This window comes from Cardiocondyla obscurior, linkage group LG10 (genome assembly GCF_019399895.1).
Source record: "Cardiocondyla obscurior isolate alpha-2009 linkage group LG10, Cobs3.1, whole genome shotgun sequence".
NCBI classification, from domain to species: domain Eukaryota; kingdom Metazoa; phylum Arthropoda; class Insecta; order Hymenoptera; family Formicidae; genus Cardiocondyla; species Cardiocondyla obscurior.
In genome coordinates this window covers 6065526-6079757 of record NC_091873.1, presented here as the reverse complement: position 1 = coordinate 6079757, position 14232 = coordinate 6065526, and the positions used below count along the sequence as shown (strand labels likewise).

Below are 14232 nucleotides of genomic sequence, written 5' to 3'. Positions count from 1 at the left end.
ATATCGGCAAAGTTGGCCACAAGAGACCGAGCCTACTTGGCAGATATAATAAAAAGAGAAATATCGCCGGGGCGGAGGCGAGAAAAGGCGGCGGGCTGCACCGAGAGCGGTATGCGCCGCAGCCCGCGGCTACGCGCTGTAAAATGAGAAATGCATGAGAGAGAGAGAGCCACAGGGTAAAGGACTTACCATCGTGGGAGTCATAGAGGTAGATGATTTTCTTCCAACCGTAGTATCGCACGGTATCGATGATAGCGCGATGGTAATCCGGTCGCATACTTATGGCGAAGTCCAGAAGACCCGAGGACGGCGTCAGGACCTGGAGGTGCACAATAATCCAATTGCAATTTTTTGGCGTTCTACGATCGCGCCGCTTGAAATTTTCATTCGGGGGAAGTCGTACGTCGTGTATTTAACGCGCGGCAGAAATTAATTCTACTTAGCAGGGAAAGGAAGCTCTGTCGAAACTTTAATCTGAGTCGGTGCAATCGAGCTCCCACCGCTCGCGAATTCTCTTTGAAACTTAATTCCTCGCGAATGTGCAACTGGTGCATGCATCGTAGTGATTTACTACCGAAATATATGCTTTTTGATACTAATTCCAGTTGTCGAGTTCCTGACTCGGCTTTTTCACGTTAAACATTTACGCGCTTTAGGTATGCATTACGAGATTTTCGAAGGTAGTTTCAATTTTGCGAAATGTAGCTATTTAGAGGCCCTCCTCCTCCCCCTCCCGCTCTCTTATATCTCTTGAAAATTAAATTATCTCTTTATTGATTCCTGAGATGTTGAGAGGAAATAAGCGTATTGCGTTTTAAAAATTAATCATCGTCTAGTACGAGCGATCATATTCACGTATTGAATTTCAAATGGTATCGATAACGTCTCGTTTTTCTTGCGAGCGAGATACCGAAGCAAACACAGGACGAGTAAGGATCTCATGGAAATTGAAAAAGGATTTTCTCTATATAAATGGTCGTTCCTGGCAAACCGTAATTGGTCCCCCCCCTCTCTTTTTTTTCTCCCGAAAAAAAAAAAAAATAAAAAAAAGGCTAGAAAGCCGAGGCGTCGAATCAGCATTACCGCGCGATTACCATTTAAACGACATCGGCGTTCGTTACGCGTATATACGTATATACTTATACCGCGCGGAAATATATCGCGGGAAAAATACGCACAGAACGGCCGAAATGCTCACGAGCCCCGGACCTATAGAGCATAGTGCGATATCAGTTTACAGCGGCGCGATAAATGCAAGCCCTCCCCCCGCCGTCCCCGCAATTCGAGCCGGCGAATAAATTTTCGGTGAGCCAATTCATTTCGAAATTCAAATTGTAATACGTATACCGTATGTATCGCATACATATTTACGTATTTGTATGGATGATTGTATCGGCTAAATCCATCATCATGCATCTCGTAGCGCTGCTAATTATCAGCTGAATCGCGAAACGAAACTATTGATTCTGTACACGACAATTACTGTCAAATGTGCATGCCGTATAGCGTATTTTCCATTTTTTTATATATATATATTTTTTTCCTATGAATTGATAAGTAGGATGGAAAATTTATGCATCGGCTACAAGCTGTTCCGCGGACGCGTAGACTTAAGCGCCAATCACTCCAGCTTTTTACTCCTCGGTGTAATTTAAATTTGACAAGATTTCAAATTCAAATGGAAATTATTACGTAACGTGACTTTATTAAAACCATTTGCGTTACATATTACAAGCGTGCATCAAATGCATGAAATATATAATTTCGTGTATAATTCTTTTTGTGGGAGAAACCGGTTTGCAATAATTCTTTCGAATTTCCTTCTACGTTTTGTCATCGAGATCGTGGATATGCCGAGTGTAAAATATAAATTTTAAAAGGAAAAACAGCCGCGTAGGGAACTGGTTTTGTGAATAAAAATTATATTTAAGTAAGAATATTTTTATGTATTTTGTTTTGAAGGAAAGAAATTAGTGACGATTAATTACACAATTACGTTCCGATCGAGACATAATGCAAATCTCACGAGTTCTTCGAATCGATGATTTCATAACTTGGTTAGTAAAAACCAGATCGATGATGCGTGTTACAAAGTATATATTTGACGAGAGATAAAACAAGTATCGTTTAGATATACATAAATTCTGATATAAGAAGTTAATTAAAAAAACGTTGCAAGAAAACTTTTAAATTAAAAGTATATGACGGTAAAGATGAGCTGTCGTCGGTATTAATACATCTGATTATAAATTAAAAAAAAAAAAGAAAAAAAACGCAGCTTACCTTCTCAGGAAACCAAGGTGTCACGAATGGCATTTGAAATGTATTGCTGTATGAATGCAGTGTATCGAACGAATCTGGACTTACGGCACCCAACATCGAAAACACGCCTCTGCTAAATTGGCTGCAGACTGAAAATTATAAAAATAACAATTATTAATCACTGTTACGTCGGAAAAAAAAAGAACAAAGATAAATAATTAAAACTACTTCTCAAAAATGGTCTTTTAGAAACGCAGAAAAATACTCGACGCTGTAAAGTCTTGAATACATTTATGTTTAAAGAATTGCACTTAAGTTAATGACACCTAATTTAACATTCGATTGGAAAAATGTTGTATCGCGTGCGAGCAAGTATTTACGCGCCGCTGTTTATTTACGGTTCGCCATTATTTAACATCAGCAAATACAACTATACGCTTTATGAAGATCGAGCGACTATCATGTAATGGGTAATATCGTTGACCATTATGCGTGGTCTTCCACAAAGCACAATAATACCGCAAAAGTGTCAGCTTGCGGGACATACTGAACGCCTGCTGGATAGATCCGTTTTTATTAGCACGGAAGAGACAAAAAGGATTACCTATAAAAACAGCGTATGTGCCGGCCGAGCTACATACAGATCTAAATTTGATTACCACGTTAACAAAGTCGCTTTTAATAACGCGAGATAAACGATTGAGTAGGGAAAATGGCAATGAACGAAAACGTATAATATATTTCTCGGTTGACTTACATTAATATTGATAATCGAAAATATTAATTATTTTTACTTTCCTATCAATCATTCATATTACTCGTTATAAAATTGTAACGAGCTTCACTTCATTTTGGATACCGCGACATCTTGACGTGTTAAAATTGACGTTGCTTAGTAAATCACTGGCGGTCGTTCAGTAAATCCCGAAAAATATTTTTTTATTTACCCGATATTCAATGCCGAGTTAATATTGAAATTTTATTGAAATTCATCTGAAAATAGCGATACATAAAAAAATAACGGGCAGTACATTAATGCTAATAAAACAAGTAAAAAGTAAACTAAATTGACGCCTCGTGTATGTAGGCGTGGTGATTATACGATATTCTACTGATTTATTAATATGTTAATTTACTTAATGATGATGTATATGTGTATATATACATATATTATAATATTTAACCGCTATGATTAGCACGTTTGAGATAAATATTGATCGATGATCGACAAGCGCGGCAAAACATATAGAAGAACGCGCGCGCTCTCGGAATATGTCAACGGAAAAAAAAAAAAAAAAAAAAGGAAAGAAAAAAAAAAAGAAAAAAAGAAGTGAGATATGATATCGGTTCCACCGATTGCGAAGGTGAGGGAATCTCCAAACGGTTGGAAGCGATCCAAAAGGAAGGTATGCGGCGGATAAAAGAGTTCTGCTCGAAGAAAAAGAAACTGGGTGGAGCTGTGGAAGCTGCAACCCCTACAAGTTAATCGCTAAAGAAGAAACTGACAAGACTCGTTGGCCGGGGATTTTTGCAACGTTCGTCTAAATGACTAAGAAACGTCGGTATTTTCGATGCTTAATGCGAATAACATTGCGGTCTTGCGCTTGCAACAAGCCATTGTAACTCGATAAATGTGGTCGGCCACTTTTTACGTCATTTGACTTACGTTTCCCTCTTCCTTTATTACAAATTTATCGCAAATACTGTTTAAGTAATATAATTCAATTCAATATTAAATACTGAAATGCGTTTTCCGTCAATTGTGGGATTAAAATTTAAATTAAAATTCTTCATTTTTAAAGACAGAGACAGAGCACCAATTTAATTAATAATTTTTAAAAAGAAAATACATTGAAATTTTTATTTCGTAAGCGTAACGACTTGACAAACAGGAGAGAGGGGGGGGGAGGGTGATAAAGAAGGTAGGCTTCGAGGCACCGTCGAATATTTTGTACAGCGAATTACGCTTTATGGTTTCCCTTTCCGATTAGAGAAGGGAAACAGTTTTTGAGCCCCATTGAGTCTACAAAGAAAATTGTGCGTACCCAGAGGCGGTGCGGCTTATTAACCATTTCGTTGTTATCATTACAGTACTCGTGTATAATTTCAAGTTACGCGCAGCCTACTTTATTTTAATTATTCTTTTATGCTCGCCCTCGCGCCCGGTATTCGTCCAGGGTCGAGGATGAAAAAGAAAGAAATAGAGAAAAGGTAGAGATGCGGGGAGGAGGAGGGAGGGAGAGCGGGGAGGATGTAGCTTTTATTTTCGTTGTTCCGCGGCTACCACGTGTACGTGCAGTAGAGCAGAATTCAGAGATCCGGCGGCACGGTGGCCAGCATTTATTGTGGCCACCCTCGAGGGTGCATTTATATTCATAAGCATAATGGGGCATCGTGATATATGCGCCCGCGCCTTGGTTAAGAATGTCCCTTCGCTCTTTCGTCATTATTAATTCCGCGTACAGTCGCGGCAACGCGCCCGCCAACGTTTCCCCCTCCCCCCCGTTTCCCGCGGACCGTAAAAATACGCGCGTCTTTTATTATTTGACTAAACGCACGGCGAAGCTTCGCTCTAATCGTAAGTTGTAACTGACGGATGTTATCTCGAGGAACATCCGCGAACAGTATTTCCCTCAAGGACTTGTGCACCTGTGCACTTCGTACTTCGCAGTGTACTGTGTGCGCCACGTCTCTGCCATACCTCCCATCCGGTTGTATGAGTTGCACTACAGTTTTACGCGTTTACTGCACGTCTTTTATGAAAGTATTCGGTACGTTTCATAAATTTTGCATCGATTTTAGGAATTACAATATTTAGGTAATTTGAAGACAACTTCGGTATCATAAGAATTTAATTAAACGATCTTCTTCTTTATATTTCGATTTTTGTTATCTTTTTTATTTTTGGTTTGAGGTAAGACGATTGAAAATGGCATGTATTTTGATAATTACAAAAACATACATCTGTGCCAATAATTAATTACAGTTTATGTTTAATGCAAAATGCAAAATTAGGTTAAATAAATATTATAATTTTATGTATATATATGTATATATCGTTTACGAAAGTGTTTAATAGCAGATAGGGAAGTGAGAACAAATATAAAATAATTTTTATAGCTCACAATATATATAGTTTATGAATCCAGAAGAGTGCACGTAAAAATATATTAACTAAATTAATAAGTTCCTGAACTTTTTGTTCTTTAAAATTTCGAAATTTTGAAACACTTGATCAATTTCATGAGCGACTGCGCAATATGTTAAGCAAAGCATATACGTATAGCAGTTCTTGTCCCTGTAAAATATTTTTTTTTTCCCAGCATACATAATTTTCACTACTAGTTAACGAAATAGCCATAAGATAACTCGTTAAATTTTAATTAGTTTTCTAGTTGCCGCGTGGTATAAACTTAAGTAAAAAAATTACTCATTAATTGAATGCTAATTGAAAGTAACATATGGTCGTTTTTAATAATAAATTCAAAGTGGGCATTACTTATCTTAAGTACAGCAGCTAATTAAAACTAATAAATAAAAATGGTAATATTATATTAACGACAAGAAAAAAAAATTCTTTTACTTTCTACGTTTGCGAGTTTAAATAATATTAATATTCTCATGTCGCGATTCAAGAATTTTTATACCATATTTCTTAATATTTTATTCTAAATCTCACAAAAAAAAATTGGTGTGACGTTTTAATTAGCTGTTATTTATTACGTCGGCTATCAAGACAACAATTTTGAGGTTTGATTTAATTTTAATATTTAATTAATATGTCCAGGCAAAGACGGTCTTCGCAATTTTCAAGATCGCGTACGACTTGATGAAAGTACCGTCATTGTCTGGACATACTAATTAAATATTACAGTTAAATTGAACGAGAGCGACGAATAGATAGGCGCGGGGGGAGGTGGGGTGAGGCGGGGGGGACTGGGTGAGAGCGAGCGCGAGCCTACGTGCCGCGCGCTAGGTATATTCCCCCACCACTCCCACTCTCGCTTTGTCCTTCTCCAGCGGTCGCGCACAGTACACGTACCTACTCACTACGCACTGTACAGCAGCCACGTGTGTCCGTGCCGAAAGTAATTCGCATTCGCGCTCGACGAATTCCTTCCGGCATGAGAACTATCTTCTCTTCCCCATCCACATTAAGAGAAGAGCACGTGTGATTACGCTCCTTTCCTTAAAGTAAGCTACATTCTCACTTATGCGCTCATCTCTCTGAGGTGATTTACCGGTGTATATACCGTTTAGAAGCACGTGCATTCTTCTTTAATGGTTAAATAGCATCTCTACAATTAAATGTAATTTCTTTTTGTTACAGATCGACGCGGATGCATCCACCGTCGTCTACAAAAGTGTCGTTATCGCCGATTAAAAAATTATACGAACCGCGGTCGGTTCGTCGGTCGTTTCGCGAATTTCGTACAGTATTCGGGCGTATTTTTCTTTGTCGTGGCTTTATTTTAAACGGGAGTGCCGAACAGAAACGCGCGTACGTAATAAATAATTGTAAAATCACGGTCGGGGTGTTCGCGAGTGACTTGTGCGCGGAAGGATGGCTCGTCACGACGTCGCAACTGAGAGGAGGAGCAGGCTCAGGATAGGCATCCTGCATCGGCGGAGCAACTCTTAGGTGAATATACATTTTATAAAATAAAATATAAAATAAAAACCTTTACCCTTTTTTTTTTAATTAATTTTATGAACCATATTACACGTCTACAATAATATATTTTATTTTATGTTACAGCCACCGGCAGAAATCTCCAACTCCGCTGAAGCTCAGCATCGGTGAGTCGTACAATTTCTTTTTTCTTTCGTAGTTAGAAATCAGGACGTTTCGAAAAATAGTGCTCGCGTAGCGCGCTCATAGTTTCTTCTAGTGCGGAATCAATATTGCAATTCCGAAACGCTTGCTTGCGCCTATCTTATTTGTTTCGATATGTCGTAGAAGTTTCAAACCGATACGCAAAGCGGTGTACGGTACACAATAAGCATACCAAAGTTGCGTAAACTGAAATTTCTCTTTCGCGCCTGCTCTCGTGTAGTTTCTCGCTTTATTATAACAATTTTATGCATGACCTACCAAAAATCCTGTTAAATGCGACTTTATACGGCTACATGTGACGGGACACGTGACAATGTACTTTCCACTGGACGGCGATGTACTAAAGTATATTCTAGGCTACGTCACAGTATAAATGACGTTTATAGGTCGTCGCGTAATTACGGCTTAACAATGATTTGTTGGGACACTTGAGAACAAGCGGCATTAATTTTATGCAAAATTATCTTTGCTCTTTGGAGGAATGTACCTTTCTTTTCTTCAAGAATCATAAGTTCTCTCAGCTTTATATAGCCGACGTTACAGAAAAGGATATGAATGGTCCGTGAATACATTAATTAAGAGGTTACTAGCGAAGTGGAAAGTAATAGAAAATTTCAGTGAGAGAATAGATGTTTTCGGTTCCACTTCGTTTAATAACGCATAAAAGACCCAGGATGGCTGAAGGAATTTCGCTCGCGAGACCGCGCGAGGGGGGAGTTGATGTCGCCAAACGGGGCCACCTAGCATTTTAATTACATGATTATGCTACGAAAGCGCCGTTTACTTTAACTCGCTAACGCAGGTAATACGCTAAGAAAATTGCAAACGCCACTGTGATTCGACGATTCGACGCGCTAAAAAAAAAAAAAAAAACTCTGGCGACTTTAATATATATGTTTAATAGCTTTCCATCTAAATCAGGATAGCCTGTCTAAGCATATACTATTTCTTTAGAAGGTACCTTATATTCTTCTTTTATCTGGTCAAGTACAATATATTTCTTACCGCGTTCGATCTACTAAAAAACGAGACAGAAAAGTGAACGTCCAGCCACAATCACTAGGAGTACTTTTCCCAGAAAATCGATTTTTTTAGAAATTAAATTACACAAAGGGCTTTTGTAACAAGACTCGAACGTTGACGTAGATTAAAAAAAAGTCTCTTTTTTTTTTAATGTTAAGTCAACGAAATTACATTTTTGTAATTTAACTTTTATTATAGCGTTATTAGTACGCGGCGTGAATTATTAAAATCGCATACGGTTGATACGCGGGCACGAAGCAACAGTCGTAAACTCTTTATTTCAATTTGTCAATTCAAATGCTACTTTCACCCTCGTCAACGCGCTTTGCCAGACCCTTGTCAGGGTGCCCCGCAAGGTGTTTCACGAAGTGCGCCGCTTCTAAGCAAGACCAGACCTGTTCAGAATTTCGTGCCGTGCTGAATTCTCTTAAATCCCACTACAATAAGATTCCTACCAAGCTCCTCGTCGACTTCGTGCCCCGTCTGCTTTCACGCACAGCTGAATCCTTACACTGGGCTGGTGTTTGAAGACGGAAGAAGGGAGAGAAAGTTTCACCTCGCCCGGAAACGAGAGGAAAAAACTATCCGCGAGCTAGAAGCCGGAGCCCGCAGAGCGGGAAAATCGGACGGTCCTCGAAAAATTCCTCGACGTTATTACGCTCTCACATATCGTACCGAAAAGAATAATGGCTACTTCCTGCCGCGACTTTCAGCTTCCGTCGAAATGAAAACTCCCACACCCGGAGATCTTGAGAAACGAACCGCGCGACCGAGCTACCTTTGATTCGTTTCGCGGTAATGGTCGTTCAGTTAATAATTACCGTTGAATTAAATTAAATTAAATTAAATTAAATTAAAGTAAATTTTTTTTTTACTGCAAGGTATAACAATGCAACAAAAAGTCTGCACGAACGCGCTAATCAGAAAAAAAGTAATGTATCGAAATTAAAAAAAGAAAAAAAAATAGAAAAAAAGGAGAGAAAAAAAATGATGGCAAGAACAGCGGTATATAAGTATGGGAAATTTTTATACGATCCCAGGAAACTTTAGAGTGGTCTGACCCAATTTTCTAACCGAACTCCACGCAAGTCTGCACTCCCTCGTTAACGTACATTTTCAAGTTTTAATTGGAAACATCATTATACCACTGGCTTTCATCGCCGTAATCTTTAATATTTAACGTGATCTATGTTGAATTTATGAGCGTTTACGTAAGATTGCGAGTCGTAAAGAAATATGTTTTTTCTTTCTTTTCTTTTCCCCCTCATATTATTAAACCTTTGCCGGTCATCGGTGACCGCATCTAGTTTTATCGCAACGATCGCGGCTCATCGCTAAGTAGATACGATAATATGCATGCGGTTCCCCGCCGAGTTTACGATCACTTAGGAGTATTTCGCTCTTCGCGATTTCTATAGAATTCGTATGCGCCTCCAAGCGCGCCGGCTCAAATCGAGATAATCGTTCGGGTCGCGGAAACTTTGTCTATTGTGCGCGAGAACTTCATACGGATACGGGAGGGCCAGGAACAGTGCACTGATAATTCTGATAAGGTCGGTGCATGCCCGCCCGCGTATTTGCATCGCACCTCCGCGCACCGATACATCTACACGGGCGCCACGACTGTTAAAGGACAAATAGGAACATGCGTGATAGAACAAGTTGCCAAGTTAAATGGTTCGTAAACGCTAGTTGGAATTAGTTGTTCTCCAGTTGCTAAATATAATGTCGGCGACACGTACAAGTATCTATCTGCGGAGTATTCGCGAGCGCCCTGTCGCAAGATTCGCGAAATTGTTCGCGCTATCGTCGGCGTCTATTTCGCTAAGTTATACCGCCGGTGGTTTAAGAATCCTGCGGGATAAGATACTCGTTAGGGAAACGAACGAATGGAACGCGCGACGCCGGCTCCCGTTTCCCCGTTTTCGGCAAAACAAATTTCGATTATCTTACTTCTGTATCGCGGGAATCTAAATTGCTAAATCGCCGTCATTAGCCACGGTAACATTCCTTGAAAGATACAGATATCTCTATGGCAGGAAATTATAACGCCCAAGGTTAAAGTACGGTAACGTAACCAATCTTGCTAAGTTTACTGTCGCGGAAGAACGGTCTTACATACTGTCGAGTGGAGCCATGAGATTTGTCTAGTTCCCCCGCTTCAAGGCGGGGTGACACCATCATCGCAACCCAGTTGAAGACCGCCCAGTTACATTATGACAGGTACTCGAAACTTTGCGAGTAAAAAATAATTTTACTCGTGATATTCAAGTTTGCCCTCCCGAGTATTCTCACCGGTGAGCGTTCCCCTTGATTGTCTCTAAGTTACGAAATGGCCTTCTAGAAACTTTTGACTAAAAATAACGGAAGACAAGCCGAGCGGAGGAAATATTTTCTAATCGAGATCGGGATTAGAACGAAGCTATCCCTCTGCTATCGATCCTCATTTCGATTTTCTCACCTGCGACCGGTTGAATTGTATTTATCGCGTTACCCGGCAAATATACTTCTAACGCGTATAAGAATGTACGAAAATTAAAATTCAGTTTATTAATAAAACGGAAAAAAAAATTTACTTATCGATCGAATATGAATAAATAATTTAATTACTTGTTTTTCATAAAGCTCTCAGGTAATAAAAAGGAAAATAATAAAAAATAAAATAAAATAATCTAACACTCGTTCCTCGATACGTATTTAGAACTCGAATTAATAATAAATGTATTTGCTCTCAATAAATATGAATTTTAATATCACGCGTCATTATCATATCTATTTTATCGTTTAGTCGTTGCATAACGTATATCTTAGCGTCAACTGTGCATATATATAACGAAGTTAGATAGTAGAAGTATCATCTGCATATACGTAGCACCTGTCCGTGCAGTGTGCAAAGTTTGCCGGCATCATTAGCCTGACCCAGGCTAGCTACGCGAGTAGATATATTTAGTATAATAATAGACGCTAAACTTGTTCAGTCATGAGCCAATGCATAGAGTCGATAATACTGCGACCATCTGCCGCCTACTTGATCGAGCATCCCTTTCGCATACTTGAGAGTTAAACGCGCTTAATTACGTCAAAAATTTGGAAAGCACAAGCACGCACATATCGTAACGAAAGTATTCCCCTCTGTTGTTTCAAAGGCGGGCCGCGCTCAGATTTTGTTCAAATTATTTTGAATAGGTTCAATTTGGATAGGGAAGAAACGTAGCGGAAGAATTTTAATAAATTAATCGACACGTGCGCGAAATATAAATGTATGGAAAGAAATTTTTATGAATTATGCACGATCTGCGTTTCAATTCGTGTGTGAACGAAACGGGCCTTTGGCAAGGTGATCGCGTCGAAGATTAATCACGTAGTGACGCTAGTCGAACCCCGCGCGTGTCGCGTTTTCTCGAGACAAACGATTGGTGGTGGCCGTATTCGTAGATTCTATCGCCCCGACGATAAAACCGTCGGGTCTCCTTCGCCATTCTATTTGTAAGGGCGCACCCTCGCTTTTACCCCTTTTCTCAAATCCTCCCTGTTCAATCGGAAACTGGCCTTTCCTTCTTCCTCCCGATTCTCGTGATGTTTCCTCTCATTCTTCCCCTTCGGCTCGTCTTTTTCTTTTTTTCTCTCTCTCTCTTTTTTTTTCTTTTTTCCCCCCTCTCGCTTTGCACCTCGAAAAGACCAGTAGTCGGCTTGCTACAACGGCCCGGGGCTGCAATCGGATTTGTAAGCCCGCTCGTGCGAAGAGAAATGCGTCTGCACGTATACACGTACGAATATCGACAGTAAGTAAGCCAAGCGAATCATTGAGCCGTAACACACGTCCCTCATTGCCAGAGGAACGATCACTCGCGTCACATGTAGTTGCCAAACGGCGATTATTACCTAGGAAACGCGAGTTTATTAAATTACGTTGAATTTAGTTTTCGCAATATCGCTTGGGTAATTTCATCTCAAAGCTCCTCCCTCCCCCCCTTTTCTCTCTCCATTTATATTATTCTCTTTGCGAGAATTTTGTTGGATTCATAAATAAATCACGATTGGCTTAGTAAATCTTATTTGACAAATTCCGACAGTAATAGCATGGAACAAATAAACGCACACAAAGGCAACGCGAACATTGCCGTTTAAGCACACCTGCCTGTTTTTCAAGTATAAAAAGTTATGTGTACTGATTAATGTTGGCGCGCGCATAAACGACGTTATTGAAACGGTGTATTTCGAAAACTCTCCCGGAACGTATTTGACAAATATTTCTCCTCATAAAAAATTTAATTAAAATCGCTTTTTAATACTTTGAGTTTTTCATGCAATACTCAGACTTTTACAAAATTAAAAGTTGTCCCTTTTTCAGTAATAATTAAGCAAAGATAATGTAAACAGCTGCGTTACATTTTCATTAATTTTTTCCCCCCTTTTTTTTTACATATTTTTCGACATAAAGCTACAATTTTTTACTTGCTTTGTACAAATTTAATTAGTCGAGAGTGCTCTATGTATAGACGCGACGTCTCTGACCGCATACGTGTCGAAGAGCATCGAATTGAATGACCAGTTTGATCGTAAACGCGACCGGAAATCAATCTTAGTTGAGTCATGAACGCGAATGTAGACTTCGCTATATATCTCTTTGTATCGCGAACTCTTTGATGAAAGTTTAATTAGTTTACTCGAGATGTAGATAATCGCAATAATCGAGTAAATCTAATTTACATATTTCTTTATTTCCGTCGCCTCTTTCTCAGTCATCGACCACCTCTATAATTTTCTCTCGCATTGTTCTAATCACAAGTATCGAACTGTTCGCAACTGCGCGAGCAAGATCGGATTTGTAAACTTCGAATAGAGGAATATATGTATGATCCTGTTCATCCTGTACATAGGCGAACATCAAACGCTGGCGAATCTAGTGAGCCATTTAACTGTGAAGAGCAGGGAGCTCGACTTAGGTACCGCGGCTTGAAAGCAAATAGATAATCCAGATATTACCTCGTCTTCACAAAGGCGCTATTTATTCGCGTACAAAATGTTTGAATTAGAAGCCAACGGTATACTTGGTGATGTATCGATTACGCTCGATCAGTTTCACAGAAGCAGCTGACCGTATCACTTAACGCCGCCGAAATCGAATTCGGCGAAAAGTTAATAAAAAGATATTGCACTGGGCAAGAAGAGGGTGGGAAGTAAAATTTTGACCACGTCCCCCCACTTTTTTTTTTTTTTTTGACGTGGGATTTAATTAAACGCGCGCGTTAATTTTTGGCTTTACCTCGTATGCGATATCATTTTTTTCGCGGTTTATATTCTTTTGCGGATGAAGAGGTAATATTCCATTTAGTGTGCAAGGGCTCGCGCGTTGAGTTTTTTTTTTTAAATTCACTTTGTAGCGGAGAAACATGCGACTCTAATCCCAGACATACCAATGGACATTAAAGTAGTGAAACGCGTCGCCGTCATTTGATGCCGCACATCATCCCTGCCGCAAAGGAACGGGAAAAACGTGGATTCGCATGTAAATGCAACTCTACACTCTTCTTTTGACACTGATTTTCCTCACTTTCCCGTTTCTCGTTTCGCACGATCTCCATTTTTCGCATTTATCTGGAGGGAGAGAAAGGGGGGGGAATGCATGTACGTGTGCGCGTAACATGTGCCGCCAACGCGTAACGCGAATAGATCTGTCTATACGCATCAAACATATTCCCATTTATCACGTTCGGATCTCATCGCCTTCCGTTTCCATATCTGAAGGGAGCTAATGCTTCTTCATCCGTACTTTTAGCATCGCATTGTATAATCTCTAACACTTTTTTTTCTTTTTTTTTTTTTTACCTTGCTTTCCCGCCAGACGGTCGAAAAGCAGTAAGCGGTGATTAACTCAAAAAAGGTTCTTTCGTTTTCCCAAACGTTATACATACCGTCGGCATAGAATTCTCGGCTGGCAAGAACTCGGCAGCGTTATGTTTATCATAAAACGTATGAAAGGTTGTACGTGAAATGATGTAAAGCTGTGAAATATCGATCGCGACCCAACTCGAGATGACATTATCGCGCGCGTATATATATATATATATATGTACGACTGAAAAACCTGGGTGGAAATCGGGCTTTCC

At 39.6% G+C, this 14232-nt stretch overlaps 1 protein-coding gene and 1 long non-coding RNA gene across 8 annotated transcripts in view; one reads left to right on the top strand and one right to left on the bottom strand.

Moving 5' to 3' along the window:
* The window catches only part of Glurib (Glutamate receptor IB), a 212217-nt gene that overhangs the window by 64709 nt on the left and 133276 nt on the right, over window positions 1-14232 (bottom strand). For all 7 annotated transcript variants that reach the window (XM_070662888.1, XM_070662889.1, XM_070662884.1 and 4 more), the window contains 2 exons: window positions 2284-2411; window positions 190-319 (listed from right to left, as the gene is read on the bottom strand). In XM_070662888.1, the coding sequence (XP_070518989.1) occupies window positions 190-319; window positions 2284-2411 (258 nt within the window). The remainder of the gene's footprint in view (window positions 1-189; window positions 320-2283; window positions 2412-14232) is intronic.
* Window positions 6011-14232, top strand: part of LOC139106286 (uncharacterized) — a 102826-nt gene continuing 94604 nt past the window's right edge. Inside the window, exons 1-2 of the long non-coding RNA XR_011546327.1 lie at window positions 6011-6904; window positions 7022-7062. This is a non-coding gene — a long non-coding RNA (uncharacterized lncRNA). The remainder of the gene's footprint in view (window positions 6905-7021; window positions 7063-14232) is intronic.